Genomic DNA, 26522 nt, shown 5'->3' with positions numbered 1-26522 from the left:
ATTCCAAAGATTTTAATCTAAACATGGGGAACAACTGGGTTGATGTTTTAAAGTTTTGACATATTTGAAGTATATAGAATTTGAAGTACATAGTACACTCTTAAAATTATGTATATACTAGAAGTTTGAGGTAGGAAGCCAGGAAATTGAGTGCTTTCATGTGACTTTACCTGCTACATACAGAAAGATATTTAGACAATAATGAATTCAGAGATGGGAATGAGTCATCAGGAGTCCTAAGAGGCTTAGAATAAATACAACAACATGCTGACAGCCCATATTTTTACCTTCTCATGCTCAGTCCCCTTTGGGCAAGCAGGGAAATGTCTCAACAACTAAAGGAGTTGGATATTTAATGACTTCTTTTTTTTCTGTTAAAGATTAGCCAGGGAGAAATAGCCAAGAAAAGCTTTTAATGCCCCTGATGTTACATGAAAAACAAAAATTTGCCAGAGAAGTCTAAAAGACAGTATTATAGAAACAGTATCATATTAAAGACTGTACCTGTGGTTAGATTTATACCTAATTTGTAATTTCAAGTCTCAAATACTTGTTTAAGGAGAAAACAACAGTGGTGATCAGTCAAGAAAGAGTGGTGTATATCCAAGTGGCTATGGAGTTGCCATCTTAAGCAAAGGTATAACCAGTGTTAGACTCACAATATTTGTGATTATAATATATACCAAAAAAAGTAGCAAGCATTCTATAGCTGCCTAGTTTTCTCTGTTTAAAAATCCTGCTCACTGTTGTATACTATCAAATTTCTACAGTTTCTTTATTGGTAACTTTATTGTAACGTTGAAAGAAATAGAATTGTGGGTTTTCATAAACCTCTCTCCACATACACCTGGCAAAATAACTTCTTGATTATACAGCCTCCAGTACCATCTAGTGATTACTTCTTTAACTACAGAGAGATCCATACAAGGATGGCAAAGCATATGGGACACCTCGATTATTTATTATCTGACAAGGCTTCTTCTAAACATCTGTTTACTTAGATTTAGGGCAGTGATGTGCCTCAGAGGTTAGGCAATCAGGTCTTTTAACTTTTCGTCTAGTACTCACAAGATCAACAGTGATTTTCTTATTCACAGATCGATTAATTTTTTTTTTTTGGCTGCGTTGGGTCTTTGTTGGTGCATGCGGGCTTTCTCTAGTTGTGGCGAATGGGGGCTACTCTTCGTTGCGTTGCACGGGCTTCTCATTGCAGTGGCTTCTCTTGTTGCGGAGCACAGGCTCTAGGTGCATGGGCTTCTGTAGTTGTGGCATGCGGGCTCAGTAGTTGTGGCTCGCGGGCTCTAGAGCGCAGGCTCAGTAGTTGTGGCGGACGGGCTTAGCTGCTCTACGGCATGTGGGATCTTCCCGGACCAGGGCTCGAACCTGTGTTCCCTGCATTGGCAGGTGGATTCTTAACCACTGTCCCACCAGGGAAGCCCCACACATCAATTAATTTGTAGAGAATAAAACTTCAAGTTGATGTCATTTCCTCTCACTCTCCCAGCTGGTCATCTCACTCAAGCACGCTGTCCTTGTTTCTTCAACATACCAAGTCCACTCCTGCTTCAGAGCACTTGTTCTTGCTGTTCCTTCTGCCTGGAATGCTCTTTCCCTGATAACCAAATGGCTTGTGGCCTTGCTTCATTCAGGTCAGGCCTTAATTGCCTCCTTAGGAAACCTAACTCTTAAACCTATCTCAAATTTGCTGCTTGCCTCTCTAGTGTCTGGCCCTTTACTCTACTTTGATTTTCTTTCCTAGCAATTGTTAACGTCACAGATGTTTATTAGCTTACAATGCGCCTCCCCTCCACCAGAACATGAGCTCCATGAGAACTGAGCCTGTGTTTGTTTTAATTCACTGCTAAATTGCTACTGCCAAGGACACTGCTTGACACATAGCAGTTTAACAAATATTTACTGAATGAATAAATACGATATAGTAGACATTAAAGTGATTCAAAATAACATGTAATTTTTTCTCATGTCTTAAATCTCATTTCTTCTCTGAATAAATACATGTCTTTAATAATAAAGTGAGACAAACTGTAAAGGGACAGATTTTTCTAAAACCTGAGAGGTTTTTTGGTTTGGTTTTTATTTTTTCTTCTCTCTCTCTCTGTCTCTGTCTTTCTCTCTTTCTCTCAGGTTGAGCAATAGAAACGAAAATATAGCTGAAAATTTAGAACTGTATCTTTTCATATACAAAATGTAATAATAAATAAAGATCAGGAAAAGAATCAGAACATTTTATTAGTACCTTCTTCATGAAAATGAGACTATATCTTAAAAAGGCCAACTGACAAATAAGGACCACATTTCAATTAAAGGGAGCCTTTACCTTTGGTATGCATCTGCTGCTTCCTTCTTCAGTTGTAGATGTTCATTTAAGTAACCCAACATTGTGAAAGCTGGAGCATAATTCTGAATTCTTTCTGGAAATCCAAAAATATCTTTTCTTTGCATGTGCATAATGGTTGTGTTTGTAAAATATGAGTTTTATTTTCAATTTTTTTCAATATTTTAAACACTAGATTATTTCCTGAGGTCATGGGCATTGCTAAGAATAGTAGTCTGATTTTATCCTGACTATAAAATATCAGTAATCATTTCAGAACTCTTTTAAATTATTGAATAACATCTATAGTTACATATGGCTTCTACTTATGTGTTAAAGTTTAAACACTTTTTTATTTCCAAAGGTATAACAATTTGAAATCATAGCTCATGTTAAAACTAGTCATTTGAATTGTAAGGAAATCCAGTTCTTTGGCTAGTCACTTAAACCTTCCTGTGATTAAATTTAGCAACAATTTCTCTTGGTGGTTCTGTTCCAATTTCTATGTATTTTTTTTTAAAAATTCAGTATTGTACTCTAGAAACAGAAGATGATTTGGGCACTTCCAGTGTAGTATTTTGAATTCTAATGTCAAAAAACATCATATATCTACTAATGTACAAAGGAGAAAGAAACACATCTGATCAACTTAAGTTGTGTTGGCAAGCAAGCCTTCAAATCTCTTAAACTGTTTAACAGAGTAGAGTATAATCACATCTTATGTGATGGTTAGTTTCTAACTGTCAAAGCATAAGGTAAAAATCACATGGTTAAAGTGATTCTTGAAAAATTCTTAGGTCATCACACAAGGAGAAGGTCACCAATCTGAGTCAAATTAAGACGAGACCCATAACCTTCATCCACTATCACCCTGAGGCCAACGGTCAGCAGGACAAATGATTTATCTGCATTTTCTCTTGGCCTCCCCTCTCTCCTTTCTGCTTCTAAATTAATATTTTTTTGGCCAGGCACATATAATTGAATTTGTTAAATGAATATATGATACGGCTCCACCACAGACTCAAAAACCTAGCTATTTATAACTGTCAGAGATTGTTTGTTGTTCTAGGTATCTGAATTTTGCAGAAAGCTAAAAATTTACCTCTTTATGTAAAGCCTTCACAAATGTTTCCCCTTCTGTAAGGAAACCTATCAATAAAATTTCTGATCATACACTTTCTCAGAGGCTCTAGGTATTCATTAGAGTCATTCATTTGGGCACACTGCATAACGTTTTAATGTCCCGAAGTGCTGATGTTTATAAATGAACTGCCTTCTACTCAAGTGCCCCAGGCTCAATGCAGGAAGAGTATTACCATCCTGCATATTACAATGATGAGGCATTTTCTCTTTTGCTTTTCAGTTTATCTGATTCTTCATATTATTCAACTGTCAATATTACTGCTTAAACTCCTTGCCTCTTTATTAGAATTTTGTCGAGGGATAAATAAGATGCTAGTGAAACTAACATTTCTTGAGCATCTAGGATATGCCAGGTACTCTGCATAACATTTTGTATATATCATCTCATTAAACCCTAAGCAATAGATACTTTCACTCTTGTATTATAGGTAGGAAAACTAAAGTTCAATTTGGTAATAAGCCCAAGGTTTCATCATGGCTACTAAGTGGTGGAGCTGAGACTAAACCCAATGTTAGTTTTATTAAAGAAGAAAGTTATTACAATAGATGGTTAATTAAATTTCACCATTCTGTCCTTTTCCTAAGCCTAAACATATTTTTCCGGTATGCTGAAGAAAGATCAGGTGTTAAAAGTGCGAGGTTAAAGGCACTGGGTTTGGAACCTAAAGCATATTACCTCACTGAATTCTCACATCTCTGCAACCTCAGTATTATTATCTCTACATCCCAAGATTAACAGAAGTTAAGGGAAGTAAAATACTTGGCCTAAGACTGCAGAGAAAGTAAACAGCAGAGCTAGAATAGCAGCAACTCAGGACCATTAGGCTCCAAGATGCTTCCTACTACAACATGGAAATCACTTCTACCTTGACTCATTAGGTAATAACAATTTTCAGAACTCTTCAAAAATCTTTAGTAAAGTTTAAAAAGCAGAATACTCGGCCGTGGGGGGGAAAGGGCAAATTCGTGTCTTAAGGAGCTAATATTTAATTTGGAATTAATTTTAAATTTAATTAATTTAAATTCTTTAAATTATCTCAACAATTATTCATATATCTTGCCATTGTATAACAGGTGCCTTACCTGTGTATTTACTCAAAACCACTTGTGCTGCTGGAATTGCATTCATCTGGAGGATGTTGTACTGGTACAGCTCCGTGTCTCTGTTGCTTTTATCTTGCAATGTTGTACAGACCCAATACGCGTAACCTATTGCTCCCTCCGTCTGTAAAAAAGCCAAAGTTAACAAGTAGACACAGGGTAATAAATCCGCCAAGAAAAATTAAGAAATGAAACAATGTACTTCAATACAGTAAATATCACATCTTAGTCTTCTAAGTCAACTGGTAAGTGCCTTTAAATAAAGGGTCACTATGATACAACACAGCTAAGAACATATTTAAATCACTTGCTTCAAACCTAAGTAGAAGAGTCAAGCAGGATAAATAAAGGGGAAAAAACAGAGCCCCTCCTGATGGGTTGGTTTGCTTCTTCTCAGCATCATTTCCATAGGTCAAACAAATAGTTACCCATCAAAAGAATTCTAAAACACTTTAATAATCTAGAAATGTCAACCAAGTCCAGTATTTATCTCATTTTTTTTTTGTATTAATAGTTAACTCCTTTTTATTGCTTAGCATTACGTAGGTATGGACGTACCAGTTTGGTTTCTTTTTAACATCTTTATTGGAGTATAATTGCTTTACATTGTTGTGTTAGTTGCTGCTGTATAACAAAGTGAATCAGCTATGAGTACACATATATCCCCATATCCCCTCCTTCTTGCGTCTCCCTCCCACCCCCCCATCCCACTCCTCTAGGTGGTCACAAAGCAAGAGCTGATCTCCCTGTGTTATGCGGCTGCTTCCCACTAGCTATTTATTTTACATTTGGTAGTGTATATATGTCAATGCTACTTTCTCACTTTGTCTCAGCTTACCATTCCCCCTCCCCATGTCCTCAAGTCCATTCTCTACATCTGTGGTCTGTGTCTTTATTCCTGTCTTGCCCCTAGGTTCTTCAGAACCTTTTTTTTTTTTTTTAGATTCCATATGTATGTATTGGCATATGGTATTTGTTTTTCTCTTTCTGACTTACTTCACTCTGTATGACAGACTCTAGGTCCATCCACCTCACTACAAATAACTCAATTTTGTTTCTTTTTATGGCTGAGTAATATTCCATTGTATATATGTGCCACTTCTTTATCCATTCATCTGTCGATGGTGGTTTTCTTTTTAGAGTCTCAGTTTCTATTCTACATGACTACTTCATCTATTGAATCCCAATGTCATTTCTTCATCAGCTCTTTAATGACAGTTTAATCTGTTTTTTAAGAAAGAATGAAGAGTAGAGACAACTGCTGTCATTAACATCTGATACAACTATGTATTCATTTTCTCAAGAAGGACAGTACTTTATTCATTAATGAATCCTGAAGAATGCTCAAATTCTTACATGCATACTGAGTTCCGTAGTGTGCCTGAAGAGATCCATGGTGTCATAACTTCCAACTGTCTCTGCAATTAGAGCCTATAAAAGGAAAAAGGAGGCTCTTAATGTGTTTAAAAGGACTACTACTACTACTACTACTACTAACAATAATAATAATAAATGAAACTCTTTGGAGGAACCAAAGGTTTACTAGCTGTGCTTAAAAGCAAAGGTAATTTCTTTTTCAATCTTGGCTACTGTATTCCCATGGCTCAGAGGACCAGAATGACTTGTTAAATTAGCCCTTAAGCTGACAGATGCTTGCAGAACTCCATTTGCAACCAGGGAGTTAGTGAAATAATCCACATAAAACTCCTCAGAACACTGATAAAGCTATGCTACCTTCTCCCTTCCCTCCCCCCAATCTATTCATACTGGCATTTGTCTGGATTAGAGTTGTTAATCACAGGGTCACCTCAGATTCAACTGGAAAGCTTTTTAAAAAGGAGATCCTCTCCCTTAGAAATCTAGCTTCCATAGATCTGGGTAGAGTCTCAACATGTTTATTTTTTAAAACTGCCTCAGGATTTTAAATATTGTATCTATGCCACTGACTTCATAGATTATGTGATAGTTAAAATTACTTTCAAGCTCATCTACCTTTTATAAGAAAGCAGGGTTTTTTTTTTAGTTATCATACATTACTAATTAAGAAATTAATATTAAGCCTCACTCTATTGTTACCATTTTAATTAAATCTACTAATTACCTCCAGAAATAAATTATTTTTAAGAACAGAAATAATTTAAAAATAAGAAAAGGGACTTCCCTGGTGGCACAGTGGTTAAGAATCTGCCTGCCAATGCAGGGGACACGGGTTCAAGCCCTGGTCCGGGAAGATCCCACAAGCCATGGAGCAAGTAAGCCCACGCACCACAAATACTGAGCCTGTGCTCCAGAGCCCGCGAGCCACAACTACTGAAGCCCACGCTCTGCAACGAGAAGCCACCGCAATAAGAAGCCCACGCACCGCAACAAAGAGTAGCCCCCACTCGCCGCAACTAGAGAAAGCCCATGTGCAGCAATGAAGACCCAATGCAGCCAAACATAAATAAAATTTAAAAAATAAATAAATAAAAATAAGAAAAAAAAATACTTAAGTGACTCTGATGAGCATCTCAGACCTATTGACCTACAGCAGTGTTAAAGTGAAGGCCCTGAACCACCAGCATCGTCCTCAGTTGGGAGCAGTTAGAAATGCAAATTCTCAGGTTCCCTGGGTCCAAAACCTTACATAGAGATTAGTGTAGTAATGCCACTGCTCCCAGATGCTACCACAGCTAATGGCAACAGGAGTCTGCCTTTTCTAACTCTGCTTGTTTCACCGATTAACTAGAATCAGACCCAAGAGCCAAAGTACAATAGAAGGTATCTAATCCCTGATTAATGATTTTCTAATAGGGGTGATGCTCCCACTAGTCTCTGAACTGAAACAATCAACCACTTACTAACTTATTACAACTTCTCAACTAGACAAGACCTTGGAGGCCACTCAGGCCAATCCCCTTCTTTTTCAGGTAAGAAAAATGAAATCCAGAAGTGATATGTTAAGGTAAAACAATTAGTAAGTGACAGACTCAGACTAGTAACCTGATTCCTATTTGGCAGTACAAAAATCTAAACTTTGTCGGGGGGGAGGCACTCATAAACAAGTACCAAATCAAATATGAAGATTTTACAGAAAATGAGAAAACATAATCAAAATGATCTTTGTAAATGTTCATTTTTTTGATAAATGTATGTTAACAGAGTTCTAGGTTTATTTTTTAAGAATAATAATGGCAGAATGATGGTGTTCAAAGCCCCTCAAATCAAAGCTTAATCATTACAAGCTGTATGATCTTGGGCATGATACTTAGGATCTCTTAGCTTCAATTTCCACACACAAAGAGCCTAGCACAGCAACTGGCACAAAGTAAGCCCTCAAATGCTATCATTATTATCAGTGTTGTTTATATTAACACATTATTTATACCACTTTCTATTAACATGTTAGTTATAAAACAGATTATTAATAACTATATGTTATATATCTTACTTGTCCAATCCAGCACATTAAATAAGATGGATCAAGGGATTGAGCCATTTTGAAAGCTTCATGAGCTTGCTAGGAAAAAAGGCAAAAAATAACAAGCCATTTAATAAACTTTATATTAAAGCACTTATATGTAAAAAGCATAAGAGAATAAGAAAAGTCAGACTTGTAAACATAAATACAAATGAACCTAAAACTTCACTGTTTAAGCACAATTGGCAATGCTTAAAACTATGTCTTAAATATAGTCCTGAAAGAGTCCCGGATTCAACAGATTTCTCTGCAGGCTTAGGGATTCTGGTCCTCAATGAAAGGGCACTGTAGGTGTCTACCTCATAGTCTGCAGAACTTTGAACCAATCACCCATCTATTTGCTAAGCCACAGGTCCAATGGAAATAATTAGAGAAGGCTGTATCTATTCCCCTCTCTTGGAGCTCAACTGGGAAGATAAAAACTAACAACCAATGAGGTCTGAGACCTGCTACTGGGCGAAAGGAGTGGTCAACATAAACCTGAGCTAAACAATTAGGAAACTTTCAAGTTACCCCACTTGGACACTTTAAATCGTATGCTTTTTTTTCTGCTACAAAGAATAACTTATTATACGCTGCTTTATATTGTTTTCCCAATTATCTATGTGTGGCAGGAAACAGTCTTTTTTTCTCATAAGAAAGTAAGCTCATGGGCAACAACTGCACCACACTACCATAAAACCACATTAGTAGCTTATTAACTAAGACTTGGCTTTGTTTAAATTTTTAAAAAATATTTTCACATATTTTAAGATCCAAATTAATATTTTTCTTCATTCTATTTACAATCTTCTAAAGCAATCTCTGCAGTGACTTCATGTATCCCTGAGAATACCACTGAAGCTATTTTAAAAGGATGATATTCAATATACTGGCTGAAACACAAAACAGTACAGATGTGCTATTACATATAGATTTTGTGGAAACTTCTAAACATGACCTATAAACATGCTCCCCATTACTGTAGTTCCAACTCTCTATGTACAACTCTTCAAGTATGACAATTTACACCGTGGCATGTAAAGGGATTAATACCTGCTAAAGCCAAATCTAAATTACCAAGCAAAGGTTAAATTTAAGTTTCTAGAGAGTACTAATAAACGCCCTTACTTCATCACCCCACGCCCAACACAGCCTACATGGGACTCCTCCTAATGTGTAAAAGATAAAAAGAAAAACACCCAAATAATTCGTAACAGAATTATTTTAATCTCCAAATGAAAAAAACAACATAATTATAAAACCAGAAATTTCTTGTGACATGGAAAGGGAAATAAATCTTACACATTCATTATTCAATATAATAAAGTGAATGCTATCAATGGTCTAGCACATTAGAGAGCATGCTGGATAGATAACAATGTGCAAAGTATTTCTCCACAAGAAGTTAAGCTATTATGAAGAGGACATATATAGAAAATGTTCTTTACTTTTAATAGGACAAAACAGACAATATATGTACCTCAATCTTTTCATTTGCAAGGTATAACACTCCCAAGTTGGTCCATGCAACAGCATTCTAAAAAACACACATATACAAAATTAGGTCCCTTGTCTACATAGCAGTCTCAGAAAATCATTAACACTAAATTTTGAAGTTATTTTGCATAGACAGAGACACGTAACACTCACAATTTGTTCTGATTGGATTGATTTGATGAAACAGTGCTGAGCAAGGGCATAATTTCCAATACCTGAAAAATACAGACTTCAATAAAACTGAACTCTACTGCCTGAAAACAGGCAATCTTGTAAAAATATTGAAGTGTTACTCAATTCTTACCACTGTAACATGAAACTACACCAAGAGCATTCCAGTATAAATGATTATTACTGTCAAGTCTCACAGCCTTTTTCAGACACTGAAAAGTAAAAGTAGATAAATTTTTATTTCTCAGAATATCAGCATTTATATCAAGATAAATGTGGTTTTATGTGAAAACACTACAGAATTTACTTTATCAAAAGCATCTTTCAGAAAAGCCCTTAGTTTTTTTAAAAGATTATGAAAAATTTCTCAAAACCATACATGCAAAGATTTCTCCAACAGCTCCTGAAGATCATTTGAGTTGCTGCCTGTTTCTGCTAGATGTTGTGCTTGGCGATAATAATTAATTCCAAGATCACACCACGTATTAGATGTAGACATCAGTTTTAATGCACGACCATAACACCTATGGAAATATAAAAGTGAATGTTATATTGTGTTATGATGTTCTAATTCGATTTGAATGTCATCCACTGGCAATCTTTGTAAGTTACCTTCCTCCAAGATGGAGGAGCTCATTTTTCTTTAATACTTGTTTTCTTTCTTTCTGACCTAGGAGGCCTCCTAAGACACTAACATTCACTTTAGATGGTGAGACAGCATACAGACTGGTACAAGCATCCCCAACTAGCTTCCAAAGGCAAGACACATCAGCTCGATGCTGCAGAGCCCTAAAAAAAAGAAACAGTGTGATTCTTACAAATTATTTCCAAAAAGTATGGCGTTTATCTCCCTCACTACTACATACAATTAAAACAGAAAAAGTATACATACAATTTTGATTTAGTTCCTTAGTTAAATGCAGTAAATGCTTTACTGAATTCCTTCTAGCCATCTTATATCTTATCACCTCCTTATTATGAAGAAAGGAAGAGGGGAAGGAGAAGGAATGGACTGTTTTAAGTGACAGAAACTTTGCAAACATTTCTTTGGTACTCTTTATCATTTTTCTTAGAAGCAGCAGAAATCACATAAATAAATCAATAAATTTTCCAGGACCAATTTACCTTTAATACTGAATTTTTTAAACTATGCTTTCTGTGTTTGTCTATTTAAACAAAAACCAAAGCAGTAAAGTTGGTAACTGTCTCATAGTTGATTATTATAAACTTAGGTTTTGCTGGCAGATCTTCCCTCAGATATTTAAAAAAAAAAGGACTAGTAAATGTAAAATATATTTGGTAGTCCAAAGGATTTTTACTCTCTGAGATCAAGAATACCAAAAAATCTAAATAAGAGAATGTGAAAAACCGTATTTACTGAAGCAAGAAAGACTCAGTGGACAAGCTCAAAAAGTAAATAAAAATATTAATTATGGTGATAAAGGGCACTTCTTTTTAGAATGAGAAAATCTCAGTTATTCATTTCTCTTCACTCTTCTCTTCTCAAAATCTTACAAATAAAACACAGCAATTTCACAATTAAGCCAAGTCTCGATAATCAGCTATCACAAACAGCTATGTTACTGGCAGATGGGCAAGCAGATGGAACATTTTTCATAGCCTTTTCTACTCATGGAGTCCAGCCAAAAATCATTTTTCAATGTCTCCCTGAGAAACAAGATTAATTACTGCAGTCATCACTGAAAGCCCACTGTGAGGATCAGGAGGAAGGACAACACTATTTGTAGCTCTTTTGCCTAAATATCTTAGTGTAATTTCTAAACTTGACAGCATGAAAGAAGAAAACAGAGGGGAAAACAGAAAAGAAAACACTGGCAGTTTTAGCAACCTAAACTCTTATCTCCTTTTAAGTTCAATAAAAAATAAAATATCTGTAAAGTGAAATAACTTCTATCACCCTTACACAAGAACTGTGGTAGTGTGAACTTTAAGTCTAGAAGTAAATATAAATGTGGGGATATCACTTTAAAAGTTTTGTATACCTCCTCATAATTAGTTGTGAGTGTTATCCAGAACAAAATTCCCCAGACTCAGAAAGGCAGTATTTGTAGCTGAAGTATCATCACTCAAAGGTTCACATTTACCCTTAAATACTAGTTCAAACAAATTACACCCCTCTTCACAATACCTTCCTCTTTGGAAAGAGCCATATGTATTACATAAGACTTGAAAAGTAGCAATAAAAATCAGTGGGAGAAAAGAATGAAGTTTTCTTTTCAGATTTGGTTCATGTTCAAAGCAAAGCAATTCTAGAGCAAGCAAATCAACATGACACACAGGAGAGGGCAAGTAGGGAAAGAAAGGAAGTGAAGCACAAGAAAGATGTTTAAGAGCAAAAAAATTTAATTCTATGTCTAACTTGAGTACTTTTTAGTCATCTATCACAAATAACACTTCTACCTAACTAACGAATTTAGTTCTATAAAATAACCAGATTTACTGAAATTTTTCTGATTTATTTCTTGTTATTAGACATCACTTCTTTTCCTTCACAGATTCTCTCCGAGAGCAATCAGATTGCTCATCTCCCTTCACCTTCAGCCCTACCAATTAGTCTAAAACGGGCCCTGATCACTGAATGTAAAGCCTATTGTGCACCTGAAGCCCCATTTTCCAATCAGTTCCAGTTAGAGATACTTGCATCTCTAGGTCTCCTGAAAGAGAATAACACGTGGTACCCAAGCTGTTGCTCCACTAGCCAACTGCTTCTTCCTTCCCATCTTTCTCTATGCTTCCAGCATGTCAGCTGCTAAAAGCAAGAAACTGTATCTGTTCCCCAGTGCAAAATTAATACAATACGTATGTTACAGAATTAACTGACTAGTCTGTTACTCTTTTATGTTTGAGATTCTGAATAATGATTGCTATAGCTAACAGGATAAACAAAGCATGATTTCCTAAAATTGGCTTTATTATATAATACTAAGAAAAGAAACTCATAAATAATGATACTAACCGAGTAAAATATTCCAGTGCTTTCTCTATGTAGTCTACAGCTTTCCCATCAAGATAATCGACTAGAGCTGCTTTTGCCATCATGAGATGGCATTCACCCAAACCTAAAATCAGGGAAGTTTGTAGTTGTTAAAATATGTAAAAGAAACACTGAGAATGAACATCAAATAAATTCACTGGTGTTATATTACAGCCACTTTCCAGAAAACAAAACTTAATGGTATTTTATAAAAGTTATCTTTAAGCATGGCCTTGATGCATTTATTAAAGAATTCAAATGGCAGGGTTCTGCTGGAGTAAACATGTACTAAGAGATAAAAACTATCTATGGAACCTAAGAATTTCCTTGATTTTGGGCAAATTACTTACCTCTTAAAATCTTAGCTTTGAAAATGCGGATATTACCTAATAATATCTAATATGATGCTACTTGCTATCATATTACTATTTATTAGGTGTTGTGAAATAAGATTTGACCTCTTTATATTCAAAACTATGTAGCAAACTATACTATCAAAATTAAATGAAACAGCAATTTCCTAAAGTGGCCAGTAAACATGTAATATATGTGAGTTCTCCTTCTGTTAAGGAGTTTTATAAAAAAATTTTTTAAAAAGGGTTTCAAGGCCTAAGTTACATGTCACTTAAAACATACACTATTTCTGAATTAAACCCCCCACTGCTTCTTTAAAAAGGAAAAGGAAAAGGAGGGAAGCAAATATAATGAGCTCCAGGTTTTTTTTAATGGTTAGAAGTAATCATTAAAAAATTAATTAAATATGGATGGTGGTGTTTTACTTTAAATTACCAAAAATAATTTGTTAAGAAGGAACAGGTATCTATAAAGGAACTAAAATTAATTTAGATAATTACAAAACAATGCAAGTTGCCTCTAAAGTTCAAAAAGTTTAAAAATGAGATTCTATAATTTACAAAGTAACTAAAAGGTATTAAGATATTCTGAGAATATAGTGAATTAATTATCAAAATATAAGAGCAGGGAAATTCTTGTTTTAGAGATCCGTTTTTAGATCCCACAGCTATCATGCTATTTATCTAAAAGCTAAATCTCTATCTTATTACTATTTATTAACCGTTATGAATCAAAATTTCATCTTTCTATATTCAAATCTATATAACAAGCTATACTATAAGCGGTTCATACCGGACACTTGCTGTTGACTAAAGAAGTCCTTTTCAAGTCACTCGATACATTTAGAAATTTATTCAAGGATTTTATACTTCAGTATCACAAAAGACAAAGGAGCTATTAAAGAGAAATTACCTTTCAAAGCAGGCACATAATCTTCTTTCTTTTTAATGATCAGCTGGTATTGAGCTACCGCCTCTTTATATTTGCCTAGGATTTGCTGTATTGCTGCAACCTTAAACACACTGTACGTGGATTCGGGGTTCAGCTCACTGGCTTTTGTGAAGGATTTCAAGGCTGTTGTATAGCCACCTCTGCTTAAATATGCCTCTCCTAATGACTCCCAACAATTGAAGTCCTTTGGGTCTGCCCTCAATGCTGCCTGTAAACTGAAATTTCAAGAAAGAGTAAGAGAACTAAAAGTAATAGAACTACTTCCATATCTGAAAGAAAAATACAAAGTAATTTAACTGAATCACACATATCCATGGTTCCTCCTATGGATAAAAGTGGAAAACCATATTTATTTAAAGCAAGTATACCTGTTCCTTTTATGACATGGGTTTTTTAATACTAAGAAATTTTATTGTAATTTTAGAATGAATAAAAACGAAATAAATTTTTGAAGAAATGCTCACCAAAATTTCTTTCCCTGGACTATGTAGGAGAATTCCAGTTTCCTATCCTACCAGAATAGGTATATATCTCAATATGCCTCATCACAGTCTATAAGCCCCCACCAAGCCTCCTACCAAAACAAAAATATGAGAGTTGAAAAATAGGAACAACAGGCATGCTTTAAATTTCTGATCAGATTCCATAGCCATGAAAAAATTTTAAATGCCTATATTCTAGGTATTAACATAAATCAGAACAACTTTGACTCAAACGTATTTTCTTTACATGGTTCAAACCAAATTACTAAAAATGAGCTGCTCCAAATGCCCTTCAAGCTGCCAGTGTCTCCCCTTCCCCAAAACAATGCTTGTCAGTGGGAGAACAACAAAGATATTAACCTTGGCTTTTTATCATTCCTTAAATTTCTATTGAGAACCTGTTATATACATGATACTATTAAGGCTTCACTTCCCTGGACGGCTCTCTCCTTAACACAAGGACATCAGTTAATCCAATTTTGTAATTCCAGTGCCGTGCAGATAATAAGAACCAATCAACCATAAATAAATTTTGCTATTTCTTCCCTCAAAATACAACCTGGTAGGAGGCAACTTATAAGTTCATTTTGGATATAAATGGAGTTTAATTTAAGGAACCATTAGGCTGTCTATCAGAGGTTAAATATAGAAAGGTGCCTTACTCAGCCACTGCTTGAGAATGTTGACCAGCTTTTAAATAGTATAGTCCTCGCCTAAGCCAGGCCCATTTTGCCGCTCCAGCACTTGCCTTTTGAGTGACTGTTGTTAGGATAGCTAAGGCAGTTTCCTGATAAAAAGAAAAGACTAGTATTAGAGATATTAAATATTATAAAAATACTGAACACTTATGTAAATAAACAGATATATTTTCATTTACCACTTTTGATTTTTTAAACTTACACTGGTATATACAGAACCACACTTTCAACATTAAGTAATTTAATATCTGCCAATAAAAAGAAAATTTACTCTATTTATAAGCAGTGGCAGAAATATTTCTATAGCATCTACAAATTAAAATTTAAAAATAATAACTTTCAAGTACACATATAAAAATATTTCTATTTCTATACTCAGGATAAAAAAAAACAGACAAAACTGTTTAAATTATTAGACATACCATCTCTTCAAGCTCTACACTTAAGTCAACTGCTGCAGCTCCAGATTCAGCATCAGTGTCATCTAATTCAAAAGCTTTCCTGTAACATCCACGGGCTCTGTTTCTATCTCCTACTACATCCCTGTAATAATGACCTAAATAGCAGAAAACTTTGCCCATGTATGTATCCAGTTTGGCAGCCTGTGAAATAAAAATTGATAATAACAGAATATTAAAGTTTGTTTGGAGGGGTCTCTTTAAAAACACAAAAGATACACAGATTAAAGAAAAAAATTAAATATACAAAAATATGCCAAAACATCCTTTAACGTAAGATTTAAAGCAGACGTGAAAACTGGCCATCACCGGTTATAGAAAACAAACAAGTATAAAAATACTATTTCTCTACTAAAAGAAATGCGAAATTAGAGTTATTATTTCATCAATCTGTTTCTATGAGTCAAGATAGGAATGTAAAACTTCTAGTTGTTACACATCTAAAATATAAGAAGCTAAACACGTAGAAGTATGTAAGACTCACATGCCAATAAAAGTACAGGGGAAATTACCTAAAAACAGTATTGTTTTCCAAAGGTACTTATGTCTCATTTTCTATAATATGTGTTTCTTAAATTAGTAACTTTTACATTTTTATGGTTTAATTTTCTCCTTGAAAACCCATACAACATTCTCACAAAACCTTATGTGTGAGAGATGAAACACAAAAAAAAATTCAGTAAAGAGTAATTTTAAGTACCTAACTTATGTGATTATTATATTTGGATTTCATAATGAATCCATTTCAACTAAGAACTAAATAATAGCATATGTTACCTTTAGAAAATGGGTAAGAGCCTTTGTTTTATCTTTTCTTGTTTCTTCACCCATGGACCAATATGTTAACCCAAGTTGGTAATGATATTCAGCAACTTCAGCATCTTTCTCAAGAGCTAGCTGAAAACTAAGTCACAAAAGGGAAGAAAGGAATATTCAGATAGATAGACAGATAGATAGATAGATAGATTAAAAAAAAATAGGAGACACCTAGTTGGAACAATCAAAGTTTGACTTATTCAAAGATGGTAAATTAGAAGCAAGTCATTACTTTAGGATATAGATCATGAGAAAAAAAAAATGATTAGAAGAGGAAACCAAACTTAAAACCAAACATTATATGTGCTTACTGAACATTATGATCAGCTAATGAGATTTCAAACCCATCGTGAAATTTTCTACAGTTACTGTGCTACATGCTAAATACATTTCTTAAAAATACTAAGGCTGGGCTTCCCTGGTGGCGCAGTGGTTGAGAATCTGCCTGCCAATGCAGGGGACGCGGGTTCGAGCCCTGGTCTGGGAAGATCCCACATGCCGCGGAGCAACTAAGCCTGTGAGCCACAACTACTGAGCCTGCGCGTCTGGAGCCTGTGCTCCGCAACAAGAGAGGCCGCGATAGTGAGAGGCCCGCGCACCGCGATGAAGAGTGGCCCCCACTTGCCACAACTGGAGAAAGCCCTCGCACAGAAACGAAGACCCAACACAGCCAAAAATAAATAAATAAATAAATAAATTAAAAAAAAAAAAAAATACTAAGGCTTACAAAGATCAAATTAATGCAACACTAGATCTTTATCAAACCCATTCATTTTGAATTTTTCAAGAAATATTAAATTAAGATAGGACTAGGTTTATGAGCAACCTAAATACATCCTTACCATTTTTCTGCTTGTAGATAGTCCTTTTTGGTAAAATGAATCAAAGCCTCCAGGGCATGAGCTTCAGCTAGGTCAGGGTAAGAAGAGAGAAGGTCTTCCATAATCTATAAAGTATATATCTATCAATTCCATATCCAGATAAAAATAACTTTTAACTTAAAAAAAAAACCTCAGTTTAAATGAAAACACCAACCTTTGAAGCTTCATCTAATGAGCCTTTGTTCAGATAGGCCAAGCCTTTGAGAACCAAAAGTCCTGGGATATTATTTGCATCAGAAACCTAGAAAATAATTGTAAAGAATTGCTATAAATCTCCTACAACACAATGCAGCAATGTTTTGCTTTAACTAAAGAATGACCATGGTATAAAGACTTAGAGGTCCTGATTTCTATCACTATTAACACTTTCATTCTTTGCAATCTTTTTATTAAAGAAAATTTCAAATACATTAAAAAATTAGAGAATAGCATAATGAACCCACATGTACTTATCATCTAGTTTCAAAATTATTAGCTCAAAGCCAATCTTTTCTCATCTATACCTCCACCTATTTCACCACACTCCGGCTTAGATTACCCCAGAAATCATAGCTTTTCATCTGATAGTTTAGTATCTGTATCTAAAAAATATGTTTATTTTTAATAACATAATCATACTACCATTATAAACACATAAACAAAAACAACAATACATCTTTAACATCATCAAATAATTAACCAGTGTTCAAATTTATCAGTTGTCTCATAAAATATTTAAAGAATTTGTTTTAATCAAAATCCAAATAAGGTACATAAATTTCAACTGGCTGATATGTCTCTTAAATCTCTTTTAATCTATAGGGTTTCCTTCCATCTCTTTTTGTCTCCCTTAAAATTTAACTGTTGAAAAATATGGGCCACTTTCACAGTTTCTCAGAGTCTGGCTCTTGATGATCGTATTGTCATGGTGTTGACATGTTTCCTGGTCCCCTGTATCTTCTATAAATTAGTAGGTCTAGAACTTTGATCTGATTCAGGTTTGATGTTCTGGCAAGAATACCTCATGTGTTCTTGCACCTGGTTATGTCTAGTTGTCTTTTTTTCTTGTGATGTTAAGCAGCCATTGATCCTCAATGCCTAGATCTATTAATTCATTATGGACTGCAAAATGGTGATTTTCTAATTCTATCATTCCTTCTTTTCTTATTCGATGGCATACTTCAACAAAGAGAAATTTCCCCTCCTCTCATTATCTATTTGATCATTCTGAGGAACAGTTCATAAAGGAAACATAGGATAAATACTTCGATTTTTTCCAATTGGTTCCTTAGCATCCTTCAAAGATTCACTTTACTGAGGATGATTTGTTGATTTTTTTTGGTATCATCATTAACACATGGATTTAAACTTAAATGATGTGTTTTAATCTACTGCAGTTACTACTGCTCAAACCATCCCCTCTTTAGCCAGTAAAAATCAATTCATGCTAGTTCCTGAGCGCTTCTGACATAATTCTAATAGCCTTTTATGGTTTCTTTGGTTTCTAGCATTATAAGATGTCCTGGGCTCATCTTGTACATTTTCTGTCTCAGACTTGGATTCTACCAGTTCTTCAAGGAACTTTTCATTTGGTTTTTGTTTTTTGTAAAAAAAAAAAAAAGAGTACGGAAAGACCTCGCCAAAGCATTCACCCAAAACACACTATTTGGTGGAAGGCAAGTATTGAGAGAAAACAAGAAAATAAGATATTTGTTCTTGAAGGATCCTGACAACTGTTCTAATTTTAAAGAAAAACTATGAAATGCAAAGCCTTTTGAAATATAAAAAACAATGATTTTTTTATAAAAATTCAGAACTCTGCAATATACTGAGTGATATAATTTTATACCAAAAATAGCCTTTATCTGAAAAATATCTTTATATTGTTAAAGGCACCACGTTGTTATAATTCATAATTTACTAGTTTTTGCTAGGGAATTTCAAACTGCTTGAATCAAAAACGGTAAGAAATCAGTTTCCTTCTTAAATATCAATCTTCCTCAGAGTGTTTTTTAAGTTGAATAAAACACGCAAAATTCTCTACCATGAAGCTACAAATGTCCTTAATAATTCTTGTCAATAATCTATGAAATATTTTCTAGAGGGAAAAATTTAGAATACCAAATTAATAATCAAGTATTGATAACCCAAGAGGGCAAAAAGAGAAAAGGAGAATAAGAGCAAGAACTAAAGAAAGAAATTGCATCATATGAAGAACATTGTAAGTACTTAACCAAGAGGCAAACAAATAACTTTAGGAGTTTCCAAAAAGTGCAGAGGTGGTGAATTCATACCTCTAACACAAAATTTTTGTAAGTAAATATTTGTGGTAAGGAGAGAGTGGTTGATGCCTGGTTGACCGAAAACTAAATAAGGCGAAGGGAAAAATGCAATGATAAGACTACCTGATCAAGAGTACGAATTGCTTCCTCTGAAGATTCATAATCTGAGAGTTTAATCAAAGCCTCTGCTTTCAAATGAAGACAAAGATTCTTCTGATGAAGACTGCCACCAGACACACCAAGATTATCTATGTTCTTCAGAGCTGACAAAATTAAGGACATCTGAATGAAGACAATCGTATCACTTCACTTTTTTTTTTCTTTTTAAGGGTAACATATAACAAATTGTAGATATAGTAAGAATAAACTGTCAAAACAATGTACATGAAGAATAATTCAAAGCTAACTATAAATTCTTCCCTGAACTCTTTATAAAAATATCTGAATTTGAAACAGAATAGATCTAAATTTAAAACCTCCATCTTCACGTAACATATAATAAAACTGAACATCCTGAAACACAACAATGGCTGTCTATATCTGCTACATAACAGAGGTTAACCCTTAGCCAAAGCATCTGTCACAAAAATAGCACATTAAGGATAATGGAAGGGAAAAGAAGTTGAATTAGGATGAACCAAGGTAAACTGCTTCCCAACTGCAGAGGCAAGGTCACCAGCCAGGCCAAGAGCAGTGCATCACTTCTCTGATTTCTTACCCCACACCTGACCTACGTGAGCACACACAGATAGGATCTAAGATACCTCTCCTTGTCTATTACCTACATTGAAGGAATCAAGAATCTACGTTAGAGTGAAGGTCGCAGGTCACACAAGAAGCTTCCCTGTTACAAAGACAGAGCATCACCACACAAGCCTAAACTGACTTTGTCAAAATTCCAAGTGTAGGAAACCTTTGATAAATACTCATTGTTGGTTTAAAAATATAGTAGTAGACATGCACACAGACTTGGTGTGTTTTTTTTTTAACCTCCTCAATGAAATGTAAATTAGTTGGTAACTTAAAATACAAAATAAAGCACCATTATCAGTCTCCTTTAAGATGAAAAGAAACAGGGTTGGCCACCCTGGAAGATGTCAAGAATACCTTGATTGCATGAAAGAAGAGCTTCCTTAGGTTTATGCATTCTGACTTGGGCTTCTGCCAGATGATACCATCCAGCTGTGCAGAGAGGGCTTTCCTTTAACCCTAAAAGGATAACAGTAATCACAAAATCCAAGGTTTCCGTTACGACTGAGATGAATGGCACCACAATCCACTCCCCAAATCAGACTCCTCCCCTCTCCCTTGTAGTCCATATCTAATCAGTCACAAAGTCACATTGATTCCATGCCCTACCACTTCAGTTCAGTCCTCCATCATCTATCCCACATCAATGCAAGTGCTTGCCATCTACTCCAATTCATTCTCTATACTGTAGCCAGAATATTTCTAAAAATACAAATGGGATTATGAAATTCCCCTACTTAAGACTTTCCGCTGGTTCCCAGCTGCCCTTTGGATAACATGCAAACCTCTTAACAAGGTTTGCAAGGCCCCTTTCCAGCCTCAATTCTTGTCCCCTCCTGCTCCCATACTTTATTTTCAAATCTTGCTGAACGATCAGCAGTTCCCTGAACACTAGCTTTTCTCTCACCTCAGGCTATTTCAACTCTTGGCCTAAAATGCTCCTCCCGCTGCCAGGCTTGTATTTGTCATTCAGACCTCAATATGAGAGAAAGTTCATCCAGAATTGTCATACCTGATAAGACTAAATTAAAGCCTCCTAAGCATGGAGATAGTATCCTTATTTTACAAACGAAAACACTGAGACACAAAGAGTTTAATGAACTTTCGTAAGGTCTTGAAATTAGTGAGTGGCAGAGTTGGAATTCAAACTTAAGCAGACTCCAGAGTATGTAAGTACATTTTTTTGCTTCTATCCTAAATATATATATTCCTTAAAGAAAGGCCCAAAGATAAATGCCTGCTAACAACTATACCTCATGTTGTATGTTGCACACTGAACACTCACCTTCTGTTAAGTTCCTAACAGCATCTTCGTACTTTTTGTCTTGTAATGCTTTAATGCCTAAACCAATGAGACCTGGACCACTTTTTGAATCCATTTCCACTAATCTACAACAATACTGTTCTCCCTCATCAGTAAGGCTTCCTGGAATTAAAAGAAAAAGTTATTAGCATACATATACCAATATGTGCCAAAACCTGTACACTTAAACCCCAAGAGCTGTCTTACACAAACACTTCCGTATCTTGATTCCAGGAATTTGAAACTTAAATAGACCAACAAATGTAGAAAATATTAACATTTCATAAAGAAAATGATGTTCCTTCTTCTTCTTAAATGCCAGAAGTAGAAACCACTTTACACACAGCAGTATGGGTAAACCGAACTTGCTGTCGTACTCAAGGGTTTCAAGCAAGAAACCTACTGCTACTTGCCACGAGGCTAAGACTCGGCCCGCTGCATGCCACCGGGTCTCCCTTTGTTATTCAGCAATAAGAACTCTGGTTGTTAGATGAAGGAATCCCTGTCAAAGGACAGTATCTTTGCCAGCCTCTCTCCCTGGACAACAACGTGCTGCTAGAGATGCGGCAGCCAAGATGCCAGATGCAGGGGACTCTTCCAGCAGCCCAGGATCAAAAGACAGGCCACTCAGCAGGAAACTGTACAAAGACGTAGTCACATTCTTCTTAAGTTTACATTCAAAACTTTTTTTTCCTATATAAGTTAACAGTTAGGCTTATGTAGTAATCATCCAATGCCTACGTTTTGAATTTCTTTTGGTAAAAAAAATTAGTTTAGAAAACATTGTAGGTTCTGTTATATTATATTTCCATTTTCTCCAACCTCAATCATTCTCAGAATTCCTGTTCCCAGAAAAGCACAAAAACAGGTGGAAAATATGATTTGTTTTGAGAATAAACTGGGACTACCATTCACCACTTTAATAACTTGTTTAATCACATACGGAAATTCTTAAAAAGTAATTGAGACAGTAATTTACAACTTGAAGCAATAAATAAGGGGAACAAATAAAAATAATTTATCTGAAAAAGAGACCTGATGCTTTAATATCTCTATAAAACAGCCCCAAACCACATATGGAACAACTGTTTCAGGAACAGATGTCAAAGGTGAATTCTTTGCATGATACCATTTAGCTTATATATTTCAAAATTTTCAAAACCAGATATACAACAATGTATATAATTCCTAAGTAATATTTTATATATTAATTTAGAAGTCCAAGTTAGCACCAAAAATTCAAAGAATTCATAATGGCTAATGAATTAAAACTTCAATACTGTTTGGTGAAATATGAGAATAAACTGGAAGAAATACTATCTTGGTTAATAAACCAGTAAAAAAGATACAAGCCTGCTTCTAGACAAGAATTTCCCTTCCATCAATATGTTCTCACTATCGCTTCCATAAATATGAATTCCAAGAATAGACATGCCTAGTTCCATACACCCTATATCCTCCAAAAGCAAACCACTGGGGCTCCCCCCCCCCTTTTTTATCCAGCGATACTGTCTAAACTAGATATCAAAATAACCTCGAGGACTTGTTAAAACAAAAAATGCTGAACCCTACTCTCAAAGTTTCTGATTCAGTAGGTCTGATATTAGACCTGAGAATTTGCATTTCTAACAAGTTGTCAGGTGATACTGATGCTACTGGTCCAGAGATCATACTTTAAGAATTACCGGTCTACAGTATTTACCAATACCATATACCAATTGTATTACTAGCTTTATAACATATATACCCTGCCTTTGTTGCCTCTGTAGCTAAACAGTAATTTCTGAAGGGTAGGGACTAGTATGGTATCTTGCACATGTAGCCATTCATTAAATATTGTAATGATCCTTTAAAAATACCGTTATGAATTGATGTCCCAAAACGCTTAGTCTATTAATAGGTAAAGGCTGAGAATTACTATGGAAAATTAAAAACATTCACCATTCTAAAAAAGAAAATAAAATGGCTACTAAAATTTTACCTTCGATTTCTATCCAACTGAGTCAAAACTCTCTCTTACTCCACAGAAACACAATTCATGATAGTCTATCTTGGCTATAAAAACGGCCCTTATTACAGAAAACACACCTGGGATGAAAAGAAGAAAAGCCAATCATGCATCTTTCCTAAAAAATCATCCATATTTAGGTTAACTAAAAACTGCACACAGGTGAGCAAAGTGTGAATAGGCAGATGAAAATAGTTTCCAAAAGGTCTAGGATTCACACAAAAATCATTTAAACAAGGTAAATTTTCCTAACATATTCCCCTTTGCTAACATCTGGGAGCACAATTATAAAAGCAAAAAGAGATTCGGGGAGACTATATTCACGTCTAGCCCTGGATAACATATTCTCTACATATGACCAAGTGGCACTTAGAGGATTTCTCTACAGTGTTCACAAAAACCATCAACAGTAATAACAACATGAGTGATCCTGTGTAAAGAGACAGGAATATTCCAGCTTCAACTCTCAATCCACTTCTTCTCCATACTAATTCTTGTTGAAAATACTACCTAAATAAATGTGGAGGATAAAACCCGAAAGGAAATAGACTTCATTGCTTTTGAATAGAAGATTGTTTATTTAACTTATCTGCTCTTTTTAACATTTAAAAGATTCTAAGATTCCAGATTTAGTGACTTTAAAACAGTTTGGCAATATTATTTTTATTTGTCAATAAGGCAAGGTAGACTTGGAGCTGATAAAAGATGTTCTGAAAAGGTTCAGAGTAGATGCTCAGTAATACCTATAAGAATTGTTTCCTAAAGTTTATCACAAAAAAAGGCAAGAGGTTTTTTTAATAACTAATTTATTTCTGACATCCCAAAGAAATCCATCAGTGCTGCAGAATTTTTCTTTTAAATTAACCTAGCTTGGCGGGAGAAAAACAACATGTACTCATTTCTTTATTTCCACCTGGATTTTCTAATATTTCCGGAACAGAAAATCTTAAACTCTTTTCTGTTTGGATTCGAAGAAACAAGCTTTCTTATCCTCTCGCATTTCAGCAATAAAGCAAAATAAAATAAATCAAAAAGGTCATTTAGCATGAAATAACATTTCATCAGATGACAACTGTGAAAGCTATTCACTACTTGTTATGTGAAGCTTTATAAACTGAGTCATTTTGCAAATGAGTCTTCAAGCCTCAACATGCAAAGGAGGACAAAAGAGAATGAAATATATTTGTCCCCAGTGGAAAAGAACCCAGTGATTAACTGCTGTGAGGCAGCAAATTCTGCAGGCACTAAAGTACTCTGGGGGAGGATAGATCAGCCTTTAAGAGACCTCACAGATTTTCAGAAGTTTTTAATACATAGAAAGTCTGGCTTAAAGGAGCAATGAAAAGAAGAAAAAAAAAAAAAAAGAAAGAAATCATTAAACACAGCTTCCTACTCTCCTACATTAACTATTAAACTTCCACCCCAAAATAATGCTTCACCTCAGAATGTACCTAAGCCTGAACTGCTCCATTCCACAAATCCTTACAACCAACATTTCAGTAGGGAAAGAAGTCTTCCTTGGTGTACCATACATGTAAATATCCACCTACCCACTCCCCTTTGCCAGGATATAGATCTCTCTTTCAATTCTGCAAAATACTCATCCCCAAACCCTCTTTGAGAATGGTATTTTTTTTTTCACAAAAATCAACACTCTCTCTAATCAATCAGATAATCCCTTTGCTATCTCTTTACTAAAACATTTTGTCAAGTATTGAATTTATGGGCAAAACTCTGCAGACTATTTGTTGATCCTATTTCTTCTATAATTTTGTAGGCTTTTTGATATACTAGGGCATATTTACTCAACAAATCTACATTATAGGATTATATGTGCCTATTAAGAAAGCATTTGATCAGTCCTCAAAAAGAAACGTCAGTGTATCTTCTTGTGCCAATTAACATGTAAGCACGTCAATAATGAGGGAATGGCACAAACCATGAATAGCTGAACAGGAACAGAGAGAAAAGGGTGAACAGCCATGAATTTCTCAATAGCAGAAAAAGGGGTGCAGGGATGAGTACCAGAGGCCACACAATAAAGAAAATCAGTCCACTTATCTTGGGAACACACTGGGTCTCATGCTAAAAGTTGAAGAAACTGGGTGACTTAGAACTATGCTTCCTATTGGAGGAAAACAAACAAACAAAAAAACCACACGCACAAAAAATCATAAGCATGCTTCCTCTACTGAAAGTCTCTTAGCATGCCTCTTCCTCCTTGACATCAAGGCAACATCCATAACATTAACTAGCCCTTTCTTCTTGACACTCTCCTGCCAGGAGAGTTACTGCAATTCTCCTTCTCCTCTAAAAGCCTACTATCCCCTTCTCACACTTCCTCTTCTCCCTTAAATGAAGTCAGTCCGTCCCTGGATTGCTTCTTTTTATACCTGCTAACCATTTCTTCCTACTCTTTTCCCATTGCTGTATTCTAAGTTCCAATTCAATCACTTTGATTGAAAAAGACAGCCCTACTAAAGGCCTCCTAATCATAAAATTAGTTGCTCAATCTCTCAAGACAGACCTCCTATCTGAAATGCTCTTTCCTTGCCTCCCATGTTGCTTTGCATCGGGTCCCCCACCTTCCTCTCTGACCCTCTTCGCTTCTGTCCTCCATCCCCTCTTCCCCCTCTTCCTCCCTTTCCCTTCAAGGCAGCCAACACTACCCAAGGTACAGTTTTCACCTTTCTGCCCCTCAGGCATCCTCTGAAGTCATCCACTCCATTCACTTTCACCTACGTGCAAAAGGCTTCTAACCCTTGCTGACCTCTCATGGGCAAATCCTGATGAGCATTTCCCTCCGAATGCCCATTAACAGCTCCTCTCAGCAACTTACCTTTCGTACAAACCATCATTCCATATTAGTGCAACTT

General features: G+C 35.2%; 1 protein-coding gene across 8 annotated transcripts in view; it reads right to left on the bottom strand.

The window, feature by feature from the left end:
• SKIC3 (SKI3 subunit of superkiller complex) overlaps positions 1-26522 on the bottom strand; it is a 166532-nt gene that overhangs the window by 40143 nt on the left and 99867 nt on the right. For all 8 annotated transcript variants that reach the window (XM_082457992.1, XM_082457994.1, XM_082457990.1 and 5 more), the window contains 19 exons: positions 21621-21761; positions 20693-20794; positions 19709-19848; positions 17479-17565; positions 17286-17389; positions 16405-16531; positions 15592-15771; positions 15134-15258; positions 13951-14204; positions 12667-12769; positions 10302-10478; positions 10069-10213; positions 9823-9901; positions 9672-9733; positions 9502-9558; positions 8010-8078; positions 5936-6010; positions 4562-4703; positions 2339-2432 (listed from right to left, as the gene is read on the bottom strand). In XM_082457992.1, coding sequence (XP_082314118.1) covers positions 2339-2432; positions 4562-4703; positions 5936-6010; positions 8010-8078; positions 9502-9558; positions 9672-9733; positions 9823-9901; positions 10069-10213; positions 10302-10478; positions 12667-12769; positions 13951-14204; positions 15134-15258; positions 15592-15771; positions 16405-16531; positions 17286-17389; positions 17479-17565; positions 19709-19848; positions 20693-20794; positions 21621-21761 — 2263 coding nt within the window. The remainder of the gene's footprint in view (positions 1-2338; positions 2433-4561; positions 4704-5935; positions 6011-8009; positions 8079-9501; positions 9559-9671; positions 9734-9822; positions 9902-10068; positions 10214-10301; positions 10479-12666; positions 12770-13950; positions 14205-15133; positions 15259-15591; positions 15772-16404; positions 16532-17285; positions 17390-17478; positions 17566-19708; positions 19849-20692; positions 20795-21620; positions 21762-26522) is intronic.

Source organism: Balaenoptera physalus, assembly GCF_965194825.1.
Source record: "Balaenoptera physalus genome assembly, chromosome: 3".
Classification (NCBI taxonomy): domain Eukaryota; kingdom Metazoa; phylum Chordata; class Mammalia; order Artiodactyla; family Balaenopteridae; genus Balaenoptera; species Balaenoptera physalus.
The sequence above is the reverse complement of the archived record's forward strand: the minus strand, read 5'-3'. Positions and strand labels throughout refer to the sequence as shown.